We start from the raw sequence: 24,908 nt of genomic DNA, 5'->3' as shown, positions 1-24,908 counted from the left end.
AGTTTTAATGCAATAAAATTCAAGAAATCTTAAGCCAGCATCTATGAGAGTGAAGTGAGCTTCATACGTTTTGTCGCATGAGACTCCAAGGCAGGACATTGATCTGGAATCGTATAGTAAGCCTCTCCATGGATCTCTGTTCTGTCTGGAGTCATCACAACAGAGTAGTCAGGAGGACATTCGCAACGATTCGCAATGTTGGAGATCTCATTGTCTGTCAGAACTCGAGGCCAAATCATGAAGTTGGTGATGTTTCCACTACAATGCAAGTAACGTGACATTTGATAATTGAGTTGAAACGTATTTTGAACAGACTTCAAAGATTAATATGAAATCCATTAAGCTTCAGTTAACTCGTTTTCTTAAATCGAAAACGAGTTTACAAAAATGTTTAAGCTTATTCGTTTACAACTAATAACCTTGTGATTGATCATTTTAGATGTAGAAGAAATCTTTTAAACTGCAATTTGCCTTGACCATCGATGTTTAAAGTGGTATGGAGTACTTCAATAAACGTTGATCACCTGAAAGATTGTCGTGGATGAAATGATTCCCCATTAAAATATCTTCGTTCCTGTCCAAGAATAAGTTTCCCTCCTCCATTCATTTCATTGACACTGCGATGATAAGACTTTCCTTTACCATTGACATAGGTCCCAGTCTCATCTCTTACACTTGAATACCAAACGCATAAATGAACCTGAATGGAGAAGGTGAAGTAATTTATTGCGATTAAGGTTTTTCCTTAACTTAGAAACGTAGAAACATTTCTTAAAGTTGGATTTAGATTTTTGTTTCGGAATAGATTCAGTGTTTCATGAACATTTATCTCGTATCATATTTATACATAAACATTGAACAGACGTTTCATGAGACACAAAAAAATAGTTTATTATTAATGTCAGTGTTGCAGAAAAATAAGCATTAAATGATATTAAATATTCTAATAATTAAGTTTATTAGAATAACTTAAAAAACATTTTTTCACAATCACATGAGGTGTAGGCTATACTATAAGCAGTGCCGGTTTTTGGGGTGTGCAAACCGTGCGGTCGCACAGGGCCCGCAAATTAGGGGGCCCGCAATTTACGCAGAAAATGCAGTAATTTTGTCATTTCCAATGGAAAAATTCAACAAGTGAATTCAACAAAGGAATTAACAACAAGAAAACATAGAGATTCAAAGAGTGCAACCTATTTCGTCTCCTGAACATTTCGTACCCTGAAAAGACGGGGAAAAAACAACATAGCCGAAGTTGCTGATCGGAGTTGCCGCAAACATTTCAAAATTTCTCTCGATCTTTTCAGGGGACGAAATTTGATTTTGTTACACGATTTCATAGTACGAAATCGGGGTACGAATTTTTCAGGGGACGAAATAAGTTGCATCAGACTCAACATAGAGACATGGCTTTATTTCCGAAAAATGCCAAAGAAAGCATGATCTTATCTTTTTGCTATGCCACCGGACAGCACCATTTTACAATAATATTCATACCCAAATTTTTGTTGAACATGCCGTCAGAATGCCCCAAGTTCAAACTAATTTTTCAACATTTTCTGGGGGAAGCCCCCCAGACCCCCGCCGCTGAGTGTCGCCTTCGGCGATCATGCCGCCACCCCTCTCCTTTCAAAATACCTAGCTACACTACTGAGTTGGATCATTGTCATTGGGACCCGCAAAGCATATTCCGCACAGGGCCCGAAGTACCCTAAGACCGGCACTGACTATAAGCATGTGACACCAATTAAAACACACACCAAAGGAAGGACGAGTCACAGGCAAATAGTTGCATTAGTTCTCGCCGTGTTATTTACTCGTAATCATTTTTGTATCACTTGTTGGGTTTGTGCTGTTGTCCGAAGTATCATGGCAATTATAGTGCATAGTCAGATTTATCTTCTACTGTAATTTTCTTTTTTATGTATATTACAAATTTAAAGTAATTCCTGATGAGCACACAAGTAGGCTACGTGTCAAAAACGTTTGAGTTTATTTTAATTAGGTTGTATTTCTTTGTGTTATAAAAAACGTTAAACCCATTGAAGTTGCTTTGTGTTGTATGTCTATGCATGGCCACCTGGAGATGCGGCCTGATTTGTCACATTTTGCAGATTTTGATTACAGCTACTGCTAGTGCTTGACTGACATTTTTTGAGATGTTTTTACTTTTTGCGGTTTCCAAATGACATAAAACTTTTTTGTTGCTTTGGGGAAGCAGTAGCAAATGAGAAAAAGTAAGTTGAAAAACGCAAAATCAGACTGTTATTGAAAATTAACAGTCTGACTAAAATCTTCGAAATCAAATTTTCTTTGTTTTTCAACATGTGAGAATGTTAAAACCTATTGTGTCATCTGGGGAAAAGAATAAAGAAAGCGTAAAAATCTAATTTTTAGAAAAATTTATTTAAACGTTTGCCCAAAGTTAGAAAAACCTGGAAATTTATGCAAAATGTGACAAATCAGGCCGTATCTTTAGGTGGCCATGGTCTATGGTATAACTTAAAAGAGCTACTGGTAATTAAAGTAAGCTAATAAAGTAATGAATAGGCCTACATTGAAGATTTTGATTCATTCAGAAAAATGATAAAAAAGATTTGAAATTGTCGTTGAAAAAAACGTTACTTAGTTATAAGACAAAAAACACAACAAATTTACTCGATTGCAAGTAAACAAATACCTTTTGCGTCTTAGTCAAAGCTAAAGCTGAATATGCCGCACTGCCACCTTCCAAGCTAAACCAGAAATTTGTGCTGGATGTTGTTGCAAGACTGATTCCTCGCGCACTGTAATGTGCTGGTGTTGCGTAGTTGACAATCGATGAACCATAACCAGACGTATAATCAGTTGTTTCAACCCAAAAACAAATGGTTTGTTCCTTCATCGAAGGGACGTGAGTTCGATACTCCACGTAATCGGTCATCTGATTATCTCGGGGAAGATGGTACGTCACAGTAGGACAATCTGTTGAATAATGCGGTTGCAGATTGCAAGATGTTTGTTAGCTTATACGTTCATTGGAATGGAAAAAATGTGATTTGCATTGGCAATCAGTATTTTGAATTTGCTTTTTCATTTGAATCCATATTTTTAACTCAGGCTTTGTGATGTTATTTCTTCACTAACCAACATCAAAACTCATCTGTTGTTACACGTTACAAGTATTAGTCTGCTTGGTAGCATGTTCCCAGACAGCCACTTTATCTGGTCCAGACCTGGTAGAGATCTGGACCAGATGAAGTGGCTGTCTGGGTTGTTTTAGTGTGTTTGTTTATGGAAATATTTCAAACGATAGAAACTTTTTGGTTGATCAACGTTGTCGTTCTTAAGTTGATGGCATAATGATAGGCCCAAGTATCAGTCAAGCAAAGCAACATGTCTATATTTAAACTTGTTATGAATACAGACCTTGCGAGATTGACAGATCTCCACATGTTGGTAATTCTGGCAACCACACAACAGATGTATTTCGCCATGAGCATGTTGATGTGTTTGATCCAACCAATTCAAAACCATCACTGCATCTATGGTTGCATACTGAACCAAGTTTACCATTGTTTGTGCAATCAGTGTTGCCATTTGTGATGGAGATAGAAGGACAAAGAGGGACAGCTAAGAAAATTTTAATCGTTAACCAGGAAATAAAGTAGCAAGTGCTTTAATAAAGTAATAACAATTGCGTAACTTTTAAACAAATTGAAAGCACATTCACTGTTTTCTTCATGATTGCATAATAGATAATGCAAAATGTGTAAAAATATAATTTGTACAAACAGTTATCCTACATCATCAAAAGGCATAGTATTTAAAAAAAGCTTTCAAAACTCGCTTATAAACTGAAATTTGTAAACCGGTACAATAGGTTTGCATGTCATGTATCTACTTGTAAGTTTGATGAAAATAAAATGCATAATGTGGCAAGAATGCTTGCTGGATAAACTACAAGAAATCTTATCGCTGTTCCTATTATCGTATGCAAGCAATATAACCAATATCAAAACGAAAGGAATTTTTTAAGCAGTTAGTTAAAGTTTAGGTGTGTAAAGCTTTGGAGATGAACCAATGTGTAAAAGTGTTTCTTTAATCTAATAAAGTATGTCTTTATGCTTATTCAGAGTTTTAAGAATAGTCTTGTTTATAAAGCATATAGTACAACGTTGTGACTAATGTAGAATGCCAAAAGTGATATTCTACTGTAATTACTCTCACACCCAAAGAGAAGGTAACATAAATTGCTAGAATCTTAATAATATCCGAATGTATGAGTTATCCTGTCAGATTAAATCATGTATCACAAAATTTTCGTGCGGTTTATTGACATGAATAAAGGAAATTCATATAGAAAACAAGATTGATAATGGTAATTATGTATCTCTTGCCATTCGTCGAGTTTTAATGCAATAAAATTCAAGAAATCTTAAGCCAGCATCTATGAGAGTGAAGTGAGCTTCATACGTTTTGTCGCATGAGACTCCAAGGCAGGACATTGATCTGGAATCGTATAGTAAGCCTCTCCATGGATCTCTGTTCTGTCTGGAGTCATCACAACAGAGTAGTCAGGAGGACATTCGCAACGATTCGCAATGTTGGAGATCTCATTGTCTGTCAGAACTCGAGGCCAAATCATGAAGTTGGTGATGTTTCCACTACAATGCAAGTAACGTGACATTTGATAATTGAGTTGAAACGTATTTTGAACAGACTTCAAAGATTAATATGAAATCCATTAAGCTTCAATTAACTCGTTTTCTTAAATCGAAAACGAGTTTACAAAAATGTTTAAGCTTATTCGTTTACAACTAATAACCTTGTGATTGATCATTTTAGATGTAGAAGAAATCTTTTAAACTGCAATTTGCCTTGACCATCGATGTTTAAAGTGGTATGGAGTACTTCAATAAACGTTGATCACCTGAAAGATTGTCGTGGATGAAATGATTCCCCATTAAAATATCTTCGTTCCTGTCCAAGAATAAGTTTCCCTCCTCCATTCATTTCATTGACACTGCGATGATAAGACTTTCCTTTACCATTGACATAGGTCCCAGTCTCATCTCTTACACTTGAAAACCAAACGCATAAATGAACCTGAATGGAGAAGGTGAAGTAATTTATTGCGATTAAGGTTTTTCCTTAACTTAGAAACGTAGAAACATTTCTTAAAGTTGGATTTAGATTTTTGTTTCGGAATAGATTCAGTGTTTCATGAACATTTATCTCGTATCATATTTATACATAAACATTGAACAGACGTTTCATGAGACACAAAAAAATAGTTTATTATTAATGTCAGTGTTGCAGAAAAATAAGCATTAAATGATATTAAATATTCTAATAATTAAGTTTATTAGAATAACTTAAAAAACATTTTTTCACAATCACATGAGGTGTAGGCTATACTATAAGCAGTGCCGGTTTTTGGGGTGTGCAAACCGTGCGGTCGCACAGGGCCCGCAAATTAGGGGGCCCGCAATTTACTCAGAAAATGCAGTAATTTTGTCATTTCCAATGGAAAAATTCAACAAGTGAATTCAACAAAGGAATTAACAACAAGAAAACATAGAGATTCAAAGAGTGCAACCTATTTCGTCCCCTGAACATTTCGTACCCTGAAAAGACGGGGAAAAAACAACATAGCCGAAGTTGCTGATCGGAGTTGCCGCAAACATTTCAAAATTTCTCTCGATCTTTTCAGGGGACGAAATTTGATTTTGTTACACGATTTCATAGTACGAAATCGGGGTACGAATTTTTCAGGGGACGAAATAAGTTGCATCAGACTCAACATAGAGACATAGCTTTATTTCCGAAAAATGCCAAAGAAAGCATGATCTTATCTTTTTGCTATGCCACCGGACAGCACCATTTTACAATAATATTCATACCCAAATTTTTGTTGAACATGCCGTCAGAATGCCCCAAGTTCAAACTAATTTTTCAACATTTTCTGGGGGAAGCCCCCCAGACCCCCGCCGCTGAGTGTCGCCTTCGGCGATCATGCCGCCACCCCTCTCCTTTCAAAATACCTAGCTACACTACTGAGTTGGATCATTGTCATTGGGACCCGCAAAGCATATTCCGCACAGGGCCCGAAGTACCCTAAGACCGGCACTGACTATAAGCATGTGACACCAATTAAAACACACACCAAAGGAAGGACGAGTCACAGGCAAATAGTTGCATTAGTTCTCGCCGTGTTATTTACTCGTAATCATTTTTGTATCACTTGTTGGGTTTGTGCTGTTGTCCGAAGTATCATGGCAATTATAGTGCATAGTCAGATTTATCTTCTACTGTAATTTTCTTTTTTATGTATATTACAAATTTAAAGTAATTCCTGATGAGCACACAAGTAGGCTACGTGTCAAAAACGTTTGAGTTTATTTTAATTAGGTTGTATTTCTTTGTGTTATAAAAAACGTTAAACCCATTGAAGTTGCTTTGTGTTGTATGTCTATGCATGGCCACCTGGAGATGCGGCCTGATTTGTCACATTTTGCAGATTTTGATTACAGCTACTGCTAGTGCTTGACTGACATTTTTTGAGATGTTTTTACTTTTTGCGGTTTCCAAATGACATAAAACTTTTTTGTTGCTTTGGGGAAGCAGTAGCAAATGAGAAAAAGTAAGTTGAAAAACGCAAAATCAGACTGTTATTGAAAATTAACAGTCTGACTAAAATCTTCGAAATCAAATTTTCTTTGTTTTTCAACATGTGAGAATGTTAAAACCTATTGTGTCATCTGGGGAAAAGAATAAAGAAAGCGTAAAAATCTAATTTTTAGAAAAATTTATTTAAACGTTTGCCCAAAGTTAGAAAAACCTGGAAATTTATGCAAAATGTGACAAATCAGGCCGTATCTTTAGGTGGCCATGGTCTATGGTATAACTTAAAAGAGCTACTGGTAATTAAAGTAAGCTAATAAAGTAATGAATAGGCCTACATTGAAGATTTTGATTCATTCAGAAAAATGATAAAAAAGATTTGAAATTGTCGTTGAAAAAAACGTTACTTAGTTATAAGACAAAAAACAAAACAAATTTACTCGATTGCAAGTAAACAAATACCTTTTGCGTCTTAGTCAAAGCTGAAGCTGAATATGCCGCACTGCCACCTTCCAAGCTAAACCAGAAATTTGTGCTGGATGTTGTTGCAAGACCGATTCCTCGCGCACTGTAATGTGCTGGTGTTGCGTAGTTGACAATCGATGAACCATAACCAGACGTATAATCAGTTGTTTCAACCCAAAAACAAATGGTTTGTTCCTTCATCGAAGGGACGTGAGTTCGATACTCCACGTAATCGGTCATCTGATTATCTCGGGGAAGATGGTACGTCACAGTAGGACAATCTGTTGAATAATGCGGTTGCAGATTGCAAGATGTTTGTTAGCTTATACGTTCATTGGAATGGAAAAAATGTGATTTGCATTGGCAATCAGTATTTTGAATTTGCTTTTTCATTTGAATCCATATTTTTAACTCAGGCTTTGTGATGTTATTTCTTCACTAACCAACATCAAAACTCATCTGTTGTTACACGTTACAAGTATTAGTCTGCTTGGTAGCATGTTCCCAGACAGCCACTTTATCTGGTCCAGACCTGGTAGAGATCTGGACCAGATGAAGTGGCTGTCTGGGTTGTTTTAGTGTGTTTGTTTATGGAAATATTTCAAACGATAGAAACTTTTTGGTTGATCAACGTTGTCGTTCTTAAGTTGATGGCATAATGATAGGCCCAAGTATCAGTCAAGCAAAGCAACATGTCTATATTTGAAGTCGTTATGAATACAGACCTTGCGAGATTGACAGATCTCCACATGTTGGTAATTCTGGCAACCACACAACAGATGTATTTCGCCATGTGCATGTTGATGTGTTTGATCCAACCAATTCAAAACCATCACTGCATCTATGGTTGCATACTGAACCAAGTTTACCATTGTTTGTGCAATCAGTGTTGCCATTTGTGATGGAGATAGAAGGACAAAGAGGGACAGCTAAGAAAATTTTAATCGTTAATCAGGAAATAAAGTAGCAAGTGCTTTAATAAAAGTAATAACAATTGCGTAACTTTTAAACAAATTGAAAGCACATTCACTGTTTTCTTCATGATTGCATAATAGATAATGCAAAATGTGTAAAAATATAATCTGTACAAACAGTTATCCTACATCATCAAAAGGCATAGTATTTAAAAGAAGCTTTCAAAACTCGCTTATAAACTGAAATTTGTAAACCGGTACAATAGGTTTGCATGTCATGTATCTACTTGTAAGTTTGATGAAAATAAAATGCATAATGTGGCAAGAATGCTTGCTGGATAAACTACAAGAAATCTTATCGCTGTTCCTATTATCGTATGCAAGCAATATAACCAATATCAAAACGAAAGGAATTTTTTAAGCAGTTAGTTAAAGTTTAGGTGTGTAAAGCTTTGGAGATGAACCAATGTGTAAAAGTGTTTCTTTAATCTAATAAAGTATGTCTTTATGCTTATTCAGAGTTTTAAGAATAGTCTTGTTTATAAAGCATATAGTACAACGTTGTGACTAATGTAGAATGCCAAAAGTGATATTCTACTGTAATTACTCTCACACCCAAAGAGAAGATAACATAAATTGCTAGAATCTTAATAATATCCGAATGTATGAGTTATCCTGTCAGATTAAATCATGTATCACAAAATTTTCGTGCGGTTTGTTGACATGAATAAAGGAAATTCATATTGAAAACAAGATTGATAATGGTAATTATGTATCTCTTGCCATTCGTCGAGTTTTAATGCAATAAAATTCAAGAAATCTTAAGCCAGCATCTATGAGAGTGAAGTGAGCTTCATACGTTTTGTCGCATGAGACTCCAAGGCAGGACATTGATCTGGAATCGTATAGTAAGCCTCTCCATGGATCTCTGTTCTGTCTGGAGTCATCACAACAGAGTAGTCAGGAGGACATTCGCAACGATTCGCAATGTTGGAGATCTCATTGTCTGTCAGAACTCGAGGCCAAATCATGAAGTTGGTGATGTTTCCACTACAATGCAAGTTACGTGACATTTGATAATTGAGTTGAAACGTATTTTGAACAGACTTCAAAGATTAATATGAAATCCATTAAGCTTCAATTAACTCGTTTTCTTAAATCGAAAACGAGTTTACAAAAAATGTTTAAGCTTATTCGTTTACAACTAATAACCTTGTCATTGATCATTTTAGATGTAGAAGAAATCTTTTAAACTGCAATTTGCCTTGACCATCGAAGTTTAAAGTGGTATGGAATACTTCAATAAACGTTGATCACCTGAAAGATTGTCGTGGACGAAATGATTCCTCATTAAAATATGCTCGTTCCTGTCCAAGAATAAGTTTCCCTCCTCCATTCATTTCATTGACACTGCGATGATAAGAATTTCCTTTACCATTGACATAGATCCCAGTCTCATCTCTTGCACTTGAAAACCACGCGCACAAATGAACCTAAATGAAAACAGTCAAACAATGCATATTGAATTTATTGTTTTACACTGTACACTGCAAATTTACCGCAGCAGCCCTGGATGCCCACACTGCAAATAGAGCATCCATGTTATAGCTCATCTCATCAAGGATTGCCCAGCCATTAAAATCAGTGGCGGATTTAAAGCAGTGCATGCATATGGTGACATTTTTAAACAATTTTTGAAGCGCCAAAGACACTGGATATGAGATGTACACACCAAACGACTCTATTCATAGTACACTTCTGCATTCACAATTCTCTCAAAAGCTCAACTTGTTAAACAGATGGTTGTTGGCTACGTTTTTGAAGAGATAGTATAAAATACTCCTTTTTCATCTTGGCTTGATGCCTACAGAGATTGATGGTGAATGAACGTAGGTTAACGATGAACGACCGAAACAATAATTAGGTAGCTTAACAGAGTATAGGCTAAGCGAAGAAAATTCAATGTTTACGAGTGATTGACATGCATGACAAGAAAACTTTGAAAATCTTCTCGAAATTAAACGTTTTTCTCAAACACAATTTATTTACTTGTTTTAAGCAACGTCATCGCATCTGATTTCACTTTAACCCACCTTCTTCGTCTTAGTCAAAGCTGAAGCTGAATATGCCGTACTGCCACCTTCCAAGCTAAACCAGAAATTTGTACTGGAAGTTGTTGCAAGACTGATTCCTCGCGCACTGTAATGTGCTGGTGTTGCGTAGTTGACAATCGATGAACCATAACCAGACGTATAATCAGTTGTTTCAACCCAAAAGCAAATGGTTTGTTCTTTCATCGAAGGGACGTGGGTTCGATACTCCACGTAATCGGTCACCTGATTATCTCGGGAAAGATGGTATGTCACAGTAGGACAAACTAAGAAAGAATATGTCAGATGAATTCCTGTTAAATTCATCCACTTTCGTTTGTAGGTTTTATATTTGAATTTTTTTTCATGGTGATATAGGTTACTAGCTTTCACTAAGTTAAAATATTACGACTTTTTTCGTTATGTCATTTTAATCTAGACGATTTTGTGCAACTATCGCTCATGAAGATTGTGCAATTCACAGTTATTTATGCAATTGATAGTTATTTATGCAATTCATAGTTGAACCATAGGCATACGAAGCCGAGCAACGTTATCAAGTTTAACATATTATAGAGTATTATATTCACAAAAAAACAACAAAACTACGCAACAATTTTTATATTTTATATTTTGTAAATGTAATACTCTTTAATATGTTAAACTTGATAACGATGCTTGGCTTCGTATGCCTATGGTTCAACAAGACAAATTCTCTACCGAAGCTGCACAATTCATAGTTATTTATGCAATTCATAGTTATTTATGCAATTCATAGTTATTAATGCAATTTATAGTTATTTATGCAATTCATAGTTATTTATGCAATTTATGGTTATTTATGCAATTCATAGTTATTTATGCAATTTATAGTTATTTGTGCAATTCATAGTTATTTATGCAATTCATAGTTATTTATGCAATGACTAGTTATTTATGCAATTTATAGCTATTTATGCAATTCATAGTTATTTGTGCAATTCATAGCTCAAACATCTGATAAAATACATGGCATCAATAATTAAGACATCCACAGATTTAGGTGCTGTAGCCTACTTTCAACCTTCCTATTTGTGCAAAAGTGTAGACTTTGAAGTAGAACTCATTAAATCATCGACATTTCCAAGGCACAAAGGGACAAAAGTTAAGGGATACTTGAAGACAATTGGTAACTCAATATGAGTTGTCACAGCAAGAAAAAGTAGTCACTTTCACTTCTATTATTTCCTTTCTTTCCTTAATCACCACCTTTGGTTTTTCAGCATCATTAGAGGAGTTTTTGATTACTTTCCTGTGGATTGGTGACTCAAACCTGGAGTTGGATATCAAGCAATTTATCTTAAACTCAGAGTACATCTTCTCGCCAATCCTCTGCACTTGAAGAAGCTCACTTGTGACTTCCTCAGATGCAGACACTGAGGATTTTTTTTCAAATCTGATGTATCTCTCTTGACTCTTGATGATTTCAGCTCTTGAGCAGGTTCTTCAAGTTGAGCTAATCCTATTTTCATCATCAAGCTTCGAACAACAGCACTTCTTGTTGCTCTAAGAATATTCAACCTCTTACGTGCACTAAAATTCTGTGTCATCGATGCTATCCCTGTCAGTGTTGATGCATCATCTGCATTTACGGTCTGTTCCAAGGTGAGATCAACATAACATCGACTGAATGCTTTAGATGCAACTGATCTTTCAAACCAGGGTGAGTGTTCTCAATGTTCAGCAGCTTCATTACATACAGGGTGATCCATCTGGCGTAGTTGTGGTGACCAGTTGCAAAGAACAGGGAAATCATCTTGTTAGAGAATAAGTGAACAAATCTAAGTTACTGATCCTCACAGCTCTTGTGAACATTTGGTAGAGCTCCACCAACTTGCAATACTGCATCCAAAACTGAGCTGTAGCTCCATGTTTGCCATTCAGTGTATCATTTGTGAATTTCTCATAGGCTGAGAGAAAGTTTATGTATGCTTCATGACTCTCAGTTTCGTTCATCAGGCCAGGTGAAGGGTTGTTGAGAAGTAGCTGAAGAAGTTTGATCGCAGGAACAATGGATGTGTCAGCTTGAAGGAGGAACATTTCCAGATGCATTATTCTGGAAGCGACTGCAAGGAGGGGATGAAGTCTCTTTGCTGGATTGTAAAATGTTCCTTTCAAAAGACCATATAGTGAGCCTAATGCAGGATTGCAGGGGGAAGGGAAGGTAATTTGATACACTTTTAACATTTTTGCCTGTCAACTGAAAATTACGTGACACAAACTATTGATTTTAAGCTGAAATGAAAGTCTGATCCCTTACACACTTTTAAAAACATTTTCACTTTTCTATTTTTGTTAAAATTTTAAAAACGTCACTCAAATGTATCAATTTACCTTTCACGGAAGGTAAATTGATACACCTGGAAGGTAATTTGATACAGTAAAACTAACAGAGAAATCCCCTTTGACAGCAAAGCAATAAATGAAAAAAATTAATATGTGGTTGGCGTGCTTGGGTGCAAGGATGGCTGTTGAGGCCTATGTGTGCGACGAAGCTTCTGCTGCAGGATGGACATGGGAAGGATCATTGGCTGGAGTTCTTATTCAAGAGGGGTGCTCTGCGCTTTTCTCACTCTTTGGCAGCAGATAACGTGTAGGCCTACGAAAGCCTATATAATAGTTATTTCCCAAAGTAGCAGGTCTTGTTAATAAAAAATAACTTATTTAAATCAACTAAATCAATGACAACATTTATTACAGTCACAGAAATAATTTAATATACTGTATCAATTTACCTTCTCCACACGTATCAATTTACCTTTTTCAAAAAAAGTTATAAAATTCTGATTTTTGTATGCTTGGATGCACATTGCAGAAAAAACGTGACATGCCCTTGAAGCCTTATCAATCAACTGTCAAATGAGTTTGGTTTCATCTTTCAGGAACTTTTCTTTAATTTTCCAGACGAAAATAATCATGAGTTAAAAATTTTGCCAAAATACTCAAAAAACACACTTTTACAATTTCATGCCATAAAAGCACGAGTTAGCTGCATGGTGTAATTTTTGTAGGCATTATTTTCACAGACCTTCAACCTAATGACAATATTTGTGACTAATATTTTTTGTACATTTATGTAGGGGGGTTGTATCAAATTACCTTCCGTATCAAATTACCTTCCCTTCACCTACTCCACTTTCCACTAGAATGTGGCCACCACCCGAACCAGAAAGGATGTAGGCTATCCTAAGCACTTGAAATAGGCTAACTTGATGTGGAAGGCAAGGAATATTACAATCTTGAACGTCTAGAGTTCTACGCTTCAGACAAGCTTGGCAGTTGATGGCGTCCCACTCTGTTTAACAGCAGATGATCTTGTCACTTTTTCCTTCTTTACTGGTGATTGATAATGAAGATCTGTGTCTTCAAAGTTGCATGCAGATGTGGTTACAGATTTACCTTCATCCTCAGCTGTGTGTGAACCACATTCTGTGTTGTCAGACAGCTTTCTGTCTGTTACAGACGGTTGTTCGCCTGGTCAAACGTCATGTAGAAACCGTTCGGGTCTACTGAGTATTAACGTCATGGAAATTCCTAAAACATGAGCCAAAATTGCACCATCGTCCGTAAGACTCGTGTCAGACCGGTTTAAACCTGTTTCAGTTTGAGACCTGTTTGGACATGAAATATTGCGTCACGAACTGCTCTCGTGCCTTTGAGTTATCACAAATTTTTCTGATTCATTCTCGAAGTTGTTTGTTGGAAGTCGGTCGCACATTTAACTGGTTTATTTGGTGCTTGCTAGCTGGACAAATTCTCCGTCTTTTATCCAAGTAATCTGTATCGTAGTGACAGTTTTAGAGGTGTACGGCGTTGCACCAGTCATTTCGATAGCCGTGGGCTAGTTTTACTGGAATACACTTTTGAATAGACGTTTCGAAAGTGTGTTTATTTTTCGGTCATTATATACAGACGAAAGGATTAGGGAATCTTACGTTACAATTTTCCCACGAAGAGATTATGGTTTACCGCTGTGACCATAAAAAATAAAAGACGAGTTCTTGTCAGTTGGTAGGTCAAGAAGAAATTAAAGCAAAAAAAAATAAAAAACGAATTTGTTAGCTGGTAGGCCAAGAAGCACTTGAAGGCATAAAAATAAACGACGTGTTTGTTGTCAGCTAGTGCAGAAGAACTACTTAGAAATACAAGAAATAATAAAAGAAGATTTGTTGGTTGGTAGTCTACACTCTTACAGAAGCAAAGAAAAGTAAAGACAATTCTTCTCAGTTTGGTACAGAAGAAAAATAACTTTGACATTCATTGGCAAGAAAGAAGATTAAAAGACAATCCATCTGTGCTTGTAGATTCAAGTGGAAGAATCCAAGCAAGTTTTGTGGACTTTAGGACTTCATACCCGTACAGCTACGGTATCGTGCATTTAAATTCTTTTTTGTATTTTTTAAGGTCTTTGCAGATAAGTTTTTTATAACTACTGTAGCCTAATAAATTTGTGTGTTTGTGTAACTTAATTTTTTTAATTGTTAAATTTAGCCCCAACATTTAATATGTCTACACTCGGTGGCGACAAGGACTCGACCGCCGTAGACTCGACTGAGTTTAAGCCTGATGATGTTCTTTGCGGTCGGGCAGGCCATTCTGGGGAGGGACCCAATAACGATGAGGCTAAGTCAGTTCGAGAGGCCCGGCATCTTAGACGGGATATTTTGACTTAAATTGGAGAACTTTCTGTAGCCCTAGGTTCTTTGAGTGATAAGCAGGAACTGTTAATTTTTCGATCTAACTTATCTACTTTAGAAGAGGAATTACGGCATTTCCATGCTCTTTTGACTACAATCTTTAACTCTGCAATCTTGGCAGAACTTCGTGATAGGGTAGATCCCGAATTTAACTCGTTAAAAAATAACTTTGAACAAAAAGAAAGTGAGTTCTCAGATATGTTGGATGCTGACATACATCCTGAGGATAGCGCCTCAAATGTAAGCACTAGGATGTCTAAGAGTTCGTCTCGGATAGTTGCACAAATTAACCTACAGCTAAGACGAGAGGAGCTCCAGATCCAAGCTGAGGCCGAAGCAAGAGCTGCTGAGGCCATCGCGAGAGCTGAGGCCATTCGAGCTGAGGCTGCCGCGAGAGCTGAGGCCGAAGCGAGAGCTGCTGAGGCTGCCGCGAGAGCTGCTGAGGCCATTCGAGCTGAGGCTGCCGCGAGAGCGGAGGCCGAAGCGAGAGCTGCTGAAGCCGCCGCGAAAGCCGAAGCGAGAGCTGCTGAGTTCGCACTCAAAGACGCTCAGTTGAGGGCTGAACAACGTAAAGAGGTAGTTTTAGCTGAATATCGATCAGAGGCGGGCTCCCGGCGTAGCTCTAAGAAGAGCTCTTCTAGGCATTCCAGAAATGAACATCAATCGCAGTTTAATTTACATAACCTTTTCCAAACGCCCGTTCAACCTGTGAGTGGACCAGGGCAATCCACACGTTTTCCAGCTGTTTCAGGAGGTCTCGGGGCCGCGGCTAAGGGTCTTCCGAATGCTGTAGAGCCAAGGTCTGCGAATTACAACCGAACTCCTCCCCCAGAGCGTACAGGTCACGGGGCCGCCATTAGCAGTAATGCTTTGCCCCCTTCAAAGTTTTCTGCGCCGCTAGTTGTGGATCGCCCAGCTACACGTAATTTGGGTGGTTGTGAGAGGCGTATCGCGTCTCCTGATTTTAACGTGTGTGAGGATCGTGATCAGGCTGTGCATGTGACTGAGCCCACTCAGCCCCTTAAGGGATATAGCTTGTCTTCTCCCGCTAAATCGAGTTCTCAACAGCAGGATTGCTTTTTTGAATACCAAAATAGTAGGACGTTTTTCGATAAGGCGGCCTTGATTGGTTACGATGGTAATAATATGCCATTTATCTTCTTTAAAAATCGTGTTACGGCCTTAATTGCAGCTTCGCCCTTTAAGGGGACTCGTTTGACTTTGTTACAAGCAGCTTGTGTTAGGACAGCTGCGCAAACGATTGCTAATTTGGTTTCTGACACCCCTGGCTTGTCAGAGGAAGACAGGATAGAAATGTCGTTAGCTCGCTTGTCCCAGCGTTTTGGGGTTCGTGGAGGTCTTATTGCAGAACCGGAAATTAGAAAGTATCGCTATGGTAGCAAATTGACTTCGACCTCTTCCAGTGATCTGAAAGAGTTTAAAGATGAATTAGCGCAGTGTTTGCTTTACGCGCAAGCTTATGGTCAGCGTGATAAATTAAAAGGACGTTTTGTTTTGGATTTGGCTAAGCGACTCCCGTTTGACGCTAAGCAGCGTTATCTTGACTTTTTAGGTGATCAGTATGGTGGCACTGATGAGCCTACCTTTCAGAGTTTGTTTGAATTTGTAGTACGGGAGGAAACGCGTAAGTCGACTGATTTTAGCATTATGCTAATGGGCGATTCTGGTGAGTCGCAGCAATTTAAAAAGTTTGGCAAAGGAAAATTGCCTTCATGTCCGGTTAGGCAGACGTCCGTAAAACCCCATGATGATGTGATGTCAGGGAGTTCGCAGTACTCGACTGTTGTTGGCGCACCGCGCGGTGGTGAAGCCAGACGTAAAAACATACCGGCATGTATTTGTTGTTCGTCACGTGGTCAAGTTGAATATCATTTTTTGTCTAATTGTAAAGAATTTTTGCGCTTGACACCTAAAGATCGGAGAGATGTCATTGTGAAAGCTGGCAAATGCTTGAATTGTTTGCGCCAGCATATGGTTAGGGATTGCGTTCATGCAAATAACTGTCGTAAGTGTGGGCCTAACAACGATAGGAAACACTATTTTCTTCTTCATGATTTTTATGTGACGTCACGTGATTCTATGGATTCGGTTGGGAAAGATGATGCTCGTGCCAGAGTTCCTGTGCGTAATGTTAAGATTGGAAATGTTAAAGCAGCCTTTAACCGCGTTACTGCTGCTCGTGTTTTGAATCCAATGACTGGCAAATCGAAGTTGGTGTATTGTCAGCATGATCCTGGTTCGCAGTTGACGTTTGTTTCGAGTGATTTGGTGTGTGAACTTGATCTTAAACCGTACGATAAAGCGTCGTTTAAAATGGATACCCTGGCTGGTCAGAAAGCTACTTGTGCTGACCTTGTCAAACTCAACACCCAGTCGTTAGAGACAGATGAACTGTTTTGTGATATAACTTCGGTGGTTAACCCAGCTTGGGCTGACGATGTTAAAACTTTACCGCATAAACAAGATTTAAATGGTTTCCGTCATTTTCATGACGTGAATATGTTTCATTTGAATGATTGTAGTACTGTAGATGTACTGATTGGCAACGACAACGCTTATTTGATGTGTGCAAAAAAAGAGCGTGTTGGTGAAAATCGTAGTGAACCACATGCTTTGCTCACTCCTCTGGGCTGGTTGGCTTGTGGTGGTAAGTCACCCTTAGATGAAAGCGTTGCTAAAGTGTGCAGAGTGCAGACGTCTTCAGAGTCGGATGTCATCTCTGGCTTTCAGCGTAAAATTGAGTCTCGTGATATGGAAATAGCAGACCTGAATAAAGTCATTCAGGATTTGACGTTGCAAAATGAAACCTGTGAATTGTCTCGCAATGATAATTTGGCTAGAGAACTTGTCGAACCGAATATTGAGTTGAAAGATGGTCGATTTGAGATACCTGTTCCGTTGAAGGAAGATATTGATCTACCTAACAATTTTGTGTTGGCGTCAGATAGAGTTGCTGCTTTAAGAAAGAAAGCTTTAAAACAACCTGAACTTCGTGATTTCCTTACTGACACCATGAAAGATCTTAAATCAAATGGCTATATTGAGCGTACTGGTGAAGCAGGAAATGTCAAGGGATTTGAATGGTATTTACCATACTTTGTTACGTCACAATTAAAAAAGCGCATTGTTTACGATGGCAAGTCTGAATTTCGAGGAACTTGTGTAAATGATGTAATGTTTTCGGGTCCTGACTTGTTAAACCCTCTGGTAGATGTCTTGGCTAGATTTCGGCTTGGTAGATTTGGTCTCATGGCTGATGTGACTAAATGCTTCTTTCAAATAAAATTACCTGAGTCGCAAAGGGATTTGTTTCGTATATTGTGGTTTGAAGATGATGACCTTGAAAATGGTAGGATGGTACCATTTCGTTTTTGTGTACACCCTTGGGGAATAAAGAGTAGCCCGTATATCGCTTGCTTGGCTATAAAGAAAATGATCGAGCAGAATCCCAGCAGTGCTGGTGAATTGACTCTCTGCAATATTGCAAATAATATGTACATGGATGATTTTATATTTTCGGCTGATAGCTTAGAGGAAGCTCAGCAAATCACTCATGAATCAATTGCTTTGTTTGATAGCCGTGGGTTTAAACTTGGTAAGTGGAGTGCTAACAAGGAGGCTATGATGGTCTTGTCAAATCTGGATAATGAGATGCTTTCACCTTTGATTCGTGACATTGACTTTCAGACTGAAAATATGACTTTGCCATCAGCGAAGACATTGGGTTGTGTGTGGCAAACCGAGTTTGACGAGATGCGTATCGCATGTTCCTTAAAGCCCTTAGCTAAACACACGCGCCGAAGTATGCTCAGTCAGCTTGGACAAAATTTTGATCCGCTAGGCTTTGGAGCGCCATTTTTTCTAAAAGCACGCCTTATACTTCAGCAATTGGCGATAGACAAGTTTGATTGGGACACCGAGGTCCCTGATAGCTTTGTTAAAGAGTGGGAGTCGTGGCTTCGCTCTTTGGACCTGCTTAAGGATTTTTCGTTACCGAGATGGTATTTTGCAAACTCTGGTGTGTGCAGTCCGGATGATATTGTTTCATATCAATTGCATGGGTTTAGTGATGCTTCGAATCAAGCTTTCTCTTCTGTTGTTTACTTACGTAGACTGGTTAACGGAGTTCCGAGTGTGTCTTTCGTTCTGGGTAAATCTACCACTGTTGTAAAAAATCAGTTTTCTTGGCCGATAGCTAGGAAAGAGCTTGTTGCCGCTTTGAATACAGCCAGACTCGTGAAGCAGGCCTACGAGGCATTGAAGATGCCAGACTGCCTTAAGTATTTTTGGTGTGATTCTCGTACTGTGTTGCAGTGGGTTAAAAACCCTGATTTACGTTTGAATAAGTTTATTACGCGTCGAGTTGAGCATATTTTATTGTTGTCTGGAGCCCAGGATTGGCGTTTTTGCCCTACCGATATGAACCCAGCTGATGTTGGCACAAGGCCAAATCTTATTACAAAGAAAGAATTTCGAGAGTTGTGGTTAAATGGTTCTAGTCTTCTCTACCAGTGTGAGGAAATTCCATCTGTAGAAAATGCCACTCCAGTACCTGTCCATAGCCTATATCTTCGTGACGAAGAGGAGTCGCTTGACGTTGGACAGGGTGGTCTTCACAGATTGATCGAGGCCGCACCTTCTTTGTATGTTATGAAAAAGAGAATCGCTTATTTGGTTGCTTTTGTAGAATTTTTGTGCTGTAAAACGAGAAAGCGTAGCTTTGTGAAGCCAAAACTGGATGCATCTTATCTTAACAGTGCTTCAGAGTTGGCTGTGAAGTTTGTTCAGAAGAGCGTGTATGGCGATGTGGTACATTTAATGACCAAACGATCGCCGGATGCCCTTGAGGAAGTGATAAAGCGAGGTAGTGTTGGCGCTTCGCAACGTGAGAAGGAACGGTTGAAAGAATTACGTTCACTTAAAAAGTACAGACCTTGTGTAGATGACGCTGGTGTAATCCGCATTGAAGGGCGCTTAAGTAATTCTCCGGAGATCTCTCTTGAAGCAAAGCATCCGATTGTTTTGCCTTCGAAGCACCCCTTCACTAGGCTTGTTGTACTGTCGCATCATAATGGAAATGCGCACTGTGGAGTACAGCACACTTTGTTGTCTACGCGACAGAAGTTTTGGATCGCAAATGGTAATGCCTCCGTGAAGAGGTATCTTAATGACTGTGGTGTATGCGCGATTGAGAAAGCTCGACCTATAAGGCAGCTCATGTCTGATTTACCTTTGTCTCGCACAACTGCGCATAGGAAACCCTTTTTTGATTGCGGCTTAGATTATCTTGGACCTTTAACTTTTGTTGAAGGTAGAAGTCACAAAAAAGCTTGGGGACTCTTGTTCACATGTATGGCATCTCGCGCTATTCATGTTGAGCTGGTTACGTCATTGTCGCTGAGTGATTTTTTACTTGCCTTTACACGGTTTACAGATTTACGTGGGCAGGTTAATGCTATCTATTCCGACAATGGAAGCACCTTTCAGGCAGCATCTAAGAAGTTACCCGAGTTGATAGAATCAGCTGAATTTCACAATGCCCTGAGACAGAGAGAGATAAACTGGGAATTTATACCTCCGTACGCTCCGGCGCAAGGTGGCGCCTGGGAGGCAATGGTTAAACAATTTAAAATCGCATTTTTTCACATTTTGGACTCTTCAATACGTAAGCCCAGTTTTATTGAACTGCTTACGTACACAGGCAGTGCCGTTCTGATCGTGAACGAACGCCCTTTGGTACCTTTGAGTGACGACCCTAGGGATTTTACTGTCATCACCCCTGCCTCACTTTTGACCCCATACTTAGACCCATACTGTGCTGTTGGGCAACCACATGATCGTGACCAACTAAGAAGGGATTATCGGTTCAATTTGTCACTTTCTCATCAGTTTTGGAGTAAATGGATCGATTTTTACTTGCCAGGTGTTCAGGGCCGGAAAAAATGGCTAAAAATGGCCGAGAATTTGGAGCCTGGTCAACTTGTAGTGGTAGGTTCTCTCCAGGACATTGGTAAACGTGGGAAGTATCAACTTGGGAGGGTGCATGAGGTAGTTCCACAAATTAGGAAAGGGAAGCCTGTAGTTCGTAGAGCTAAAGTTGCCGTCTGCAACTATGATGAGAGTACGGGGAAAGTGAAAGTAGACTATGTGTTGAGGGATATTTCGTGCCTCGCCCCCGTAAAGAACACCTAAGTGTTAGGGTTTGAGCCTGGTTTTGTCTGCGGTGGCCGACACTTGTCTGAGCCCAGAACAGTCGGTTATTATCGCAACCATGGTATATAGCGTCATTTTTTGCGTGTACCTACTACCTATGGTACCAATTTCATGTATCGTCGTGTTTATTCTTATTGCTGTTCATTCTTTGCATGCCCTTTGTATTTGCGTATTAACTTAAACGTGAGTGATTCAAACAATTTGTGTATCATGTGTTTTTATTCATTGGCTCACAATTGTCGTCAATTCTTTTTTAGTTATGCCATGTCAGACTGTCATAACTAGGGGCCGCTATGTTACAGACGGTTGTTCGCCTGGTCAAACGTCATGTAGAAACCGTTCGGGTCTACTGAATATTACGTCATGGAAATTCCTAAAACATGAGCCAAAATTGCACCATTGTCCGTAAGACTCGTGTCAGACCGGTTTAAACCTGTTTCAGTTTGAGACCTGTTTGGACATGAAATATTGCGTCACGAACTGCTCTCGTGCCTTTGAGTTATCACAAATTTTTCTGATTCATTCTCGAAGTTGTTTGTTGGAAGTCGGTCGCACATTTAACTGGTTTATTTGGTGCTTGCTAGCTGGACAAATTCTCCGTCTTTTATCCAAGTAATCTGTATCGTAGTGACAGTTTTAGAGGTGTACGGCGTTGCACCAGTCATTTCGATAGCCGTGGGCTAGTTTTACTGGAATACACTTTTGAATAGACGTTTCGAAAGTGTGTTTATTTTTCGGTCATTATATACAGACGAAAGGATTAGGGAATCTTACGTTACAATTTTCCCACGAAGAGATTATGGTTTACCGCTGTGACCACTGTCTTTCACTGTCCCAGTTCTTTTCCCACAAACATTTTGATAAGCTATACCAAAGGTGTGCCTTCATCCAATGTAACGGTAACATCCAATGTTTCAGTCAATTTATTATAATTGTCAAAAGTTGTTTCGTTGTCTCCGCATCAATAACAAAACCTATACATTGTATGTATAGTATGTATTGTATGTATAGTTGGATTGTTGTGCAAATGCCAGCATTCCATGAATGCAAAATATCAGTAGCCTACCATCTGTATTGTATATATTACTGTTTTATTTCACCTTTGTGTTTTGTTTTTTGGTAAGTAAACAATTGATTGATTGATTGAAGCCAGTCCGGTTAATAAATTTGCAATATTGAGTAGTCCATCAGGTGTAGCAGAATTCATATTTGCGTTATATTTATATCAAAGCATACCGCCGGTTTTTATGAAAGAGGGGTTCAAGTGGAAAATTGTCAATTATTACATCATACTGAAGCAGACTAAATGAAAAGAAAGTCGAGGTTACGTTCGAATCACATGGGAATGAAAATTCAATATTCATATCATAAACTTCATACTAAATCTCCACACAACCGTTTCAACCTTTCTGATCTCATCAGTGGAGCTGAGCGTTGTAGTATATTTTCAATCACTGCGCTCGCAACCACCGACCATGAACTATGCACTATGTCGAGCGACAGTGGCCATGTCTCCAGATAGAGCAACACAAAGACTAATTCAGGAGTTTATGACTTTTTTATTAACCCAACGAGAAAACAACATTAATATCATATTTCAAATTAGGCTAGAATTTAATTTCGAAGATCAGTGAAGTTTCACTGCGGGTTAATCAAGCCACAATGAAATAAGCATTTTTCTTGATAAGAGTATAACAACAGGTCTTTACAGAGAAAACGATCACACCAGTGCAAGTAAGAGGTTTATTTTCAAAATCTACGCAAAATTTCAGTTTAGAAACACTTGTCAAACCTTACTGACCCAGACAGTCAAATAAATCGACCTGGCTCCCGGTCTACATTGTTAGCCTAAGAAACGTAATTTCTAACAGCTTTTTAATGTGAAAACTGTTGATTAAATCACCTGAGTTGTCAAGTCCGCAACAAAAATGTTTCCTTCCATCTATGAATATATTAAAAAATATTACGGAGCCTTATTATCATATTCTATTTGAATAAACTAAAGATGTTGATATCATGACGTGACCGATTCTTCAATAAATTATGATTAGAGATTAAATTGTTGTACAGATGCTAGCATTCGATGAATGCAAATTAGCAGTTCTTCTTTGAATATACACTTATGACAAGATATTGAATGAAAGGATGAATATTTGAATTTAATACTTGTTCGTTGTCTATTATCAAAATATTTTAGATTTTGCATCTACTGTCAGTTCACATGTATTTGAGTGCGCAATTTTTCATTATTAGGCAGACTCAAAATAATTTTGTTGCTGCCGTGCCTGCCAGTCACGCATCGGACTTTTAGCCATTTACTTTTAACTTTTTAGACTTTTTAGATTGGAGCAAAAATACTACCGTTTTTAAAGAAGTAAAATTTGTAAGATAAAATAGATCATGTAAAAGTTAAAGCCCAAAACAAATCTCATATCTCACAGTGTATCGTATATTATATATCATATATTTCACTTCTATTAACTCTATTAACACTGAAATACGTCAATTTAATTGTTGACTAGGTGAGTGAGCAATACATTCACTTTGGAATATTGCATTATTATTATACTGTAGTTTTGTGGAACACATTTTTGTTTGTCGTATCCAGGTTTACACCCGGTTTTTGAAGATTTAGATTAAGTGGACGGGAAGGCAAGGAAGCCAATCTTCGTGTCCACCTTCAGGCATGCCTTTAAGTGTCCCGCCAAAGACACAGCCGCATGCTCTTGAGCGGTGTCGAACACGCAACCTTTCGATTGCCGTTTCAGGGCTCTCACCACTCGGCTATGCAGCCGACTGTGGAACATCGGCTGGAACACATGATGTGGAACATTTCTTTCTACACTACACTGATAACTTTCTACACACGATGACAACACTGAAACCTTGGTTGCAGAAAGCCACCCGTTACGTCAATAAAATAAGATTAAGCGAGTGAAAAATGTTTTCAAATACGCAGAAGATTTAGACATTTCTGTTTTAATTTTTGATTGTGAGGAACGTGACCTAAGTGCCCCCTGGATCGGCCATTAGTGATAGGTGTAAGATGTTCACCATAAGAGGTATATGAGGTATAGCCTAAGTTCACAAGATATAAGATATTCGAGATTTTGTTTTTTGTGATTATATCAATATTGCTTAATTGTTTTTTCTTTAAAAGCTTAATGTTCCGAAAATATTGTAGTCGAAAATCAGTAGTTTACTAACTTACAACTTTGACATCAACCGATACTTGCGTATATAGCCTATCTATAAAAGTAGGCAAAGACTTGCAATACCAGACTTACCGAATAGCATCATCAGAACTATCACCAGCTTAAATCTCAGCATTTTAAAAAGTACTTCAAATTACTTTTTCTTTTTTCATTCAATAATTAAGTAAGCCAAATAAATTTGCAAAGTTCAATTCTGCGCCATAAATTGTATAGAAAAGAATATAACTTTGTTTACAACAACACTTTCATGTAGGTTATAGAGTATAGAAAATAAAAGTATTTCTTTAAAATTAAAAAGAAAATTCAATTTTGCTTGTGATAACTTGAAAGAAACCTAAACGTCCTCTTGATGCTGTAATGTTTTAATTACTCCTTGAAAGTCCAGGTGAACACTTTCAAAACGATTTAATATACTTTGGTGTATTTTTTCAAGACTGAAATGGAAAGACACGCTACCAGATAACCTGCGTTCTATTTACAAATGACCTAAAAGTTGACAGTGTAATGCATTTTTACATTTGTTGGAGCAGAGATTTTCAACCGATGTTCGGTGAAAGATCGTCCGTAAGAAATTTGACTAATGTTCTATGTAACAATGGTTGAAAATGAAAATAACGAACTTCGCGTTTGTCTTTCTGCAATTCCTGC

General features: G+C 38.1%; 1 protein-coding gene across 1 annotated transcript; it reads right to left on the bottom strand.

Annotated features, from left to right (window-relative positions):
• Positions 1–41: 41 nt before the first annotated feature.
• On the bottom strand, positions 42–12,166 carry LOC145775483 (uncharacterized). Its single transcript, XM_082586777.1, has 13 exons — positions 11,949–12,166; positions 11,430–11,620; positions 10,079–10,362; positions 9,303–9,478; positions 8,845–9,035; positions 7,797–8,000; positions 7,069–7,352; positions 4,913–5,088; positions 4,456–4,646; positions 3,409–3,612; positions 2,681–2,964; positions 525–700; positions 42–258 (listed from the first exon to the last, which is right to left on the bottom strand). Exons 1-13 carry the CDS (start codon positions 12,164–12,166, stop codon positions 42–44), a joined length of 2,796 nt encoding a protein of 931 aa, XP_082442903.1.
• Positions 12,167–24,908: the final 12,742 nt, after the last annotated feature.

Source organism: Aplidium turbinatum, chromosome 8 (genome assembly GCF_918807975.1).
Source record: "Aplidium turbinatum chromosome 8, kaAplTurb1.1, whole genome shotgun sequence".
Taxonomy (NCBI): Eukaryota; Metazoa; Chordata; class Ascidiacea; order Aplousobranchia; family Polyclinidae; genus Aplidium; species Aplidium turbinatum.
This window is presented reverse-complemented; position numbering and strand designations above follow the sequence as displayed.

What these genes read in the sequence shown, in the direction of transcription:
- LOC145775483 (XM_082586777.1), bottom strand. Translation starts at nt 12,166, where the DNA reads ATGCATCTGGAAATGTTCCTCCTTCAAGCTGACACATCCATTGTTCCT. An exon ending in CTTTGACTAAGACGAAGAAG is followed by an intron (nt 9,479 to 10,078) that starts GTGGGTTAAAGT and finishes GTTTTCATTTAG; the next exon opens with GTTCATTTGTGCGCGTGGTT. An exon ending in GGAGTCTCATGCGACAAAAC is followed by an intron (nt 3,613 to 4,455) that starts GTATGAAGCTCA and finishes AAATTTTCTTAG; the next exon opens with CTGTCCCTCTTTGTCCTTCT.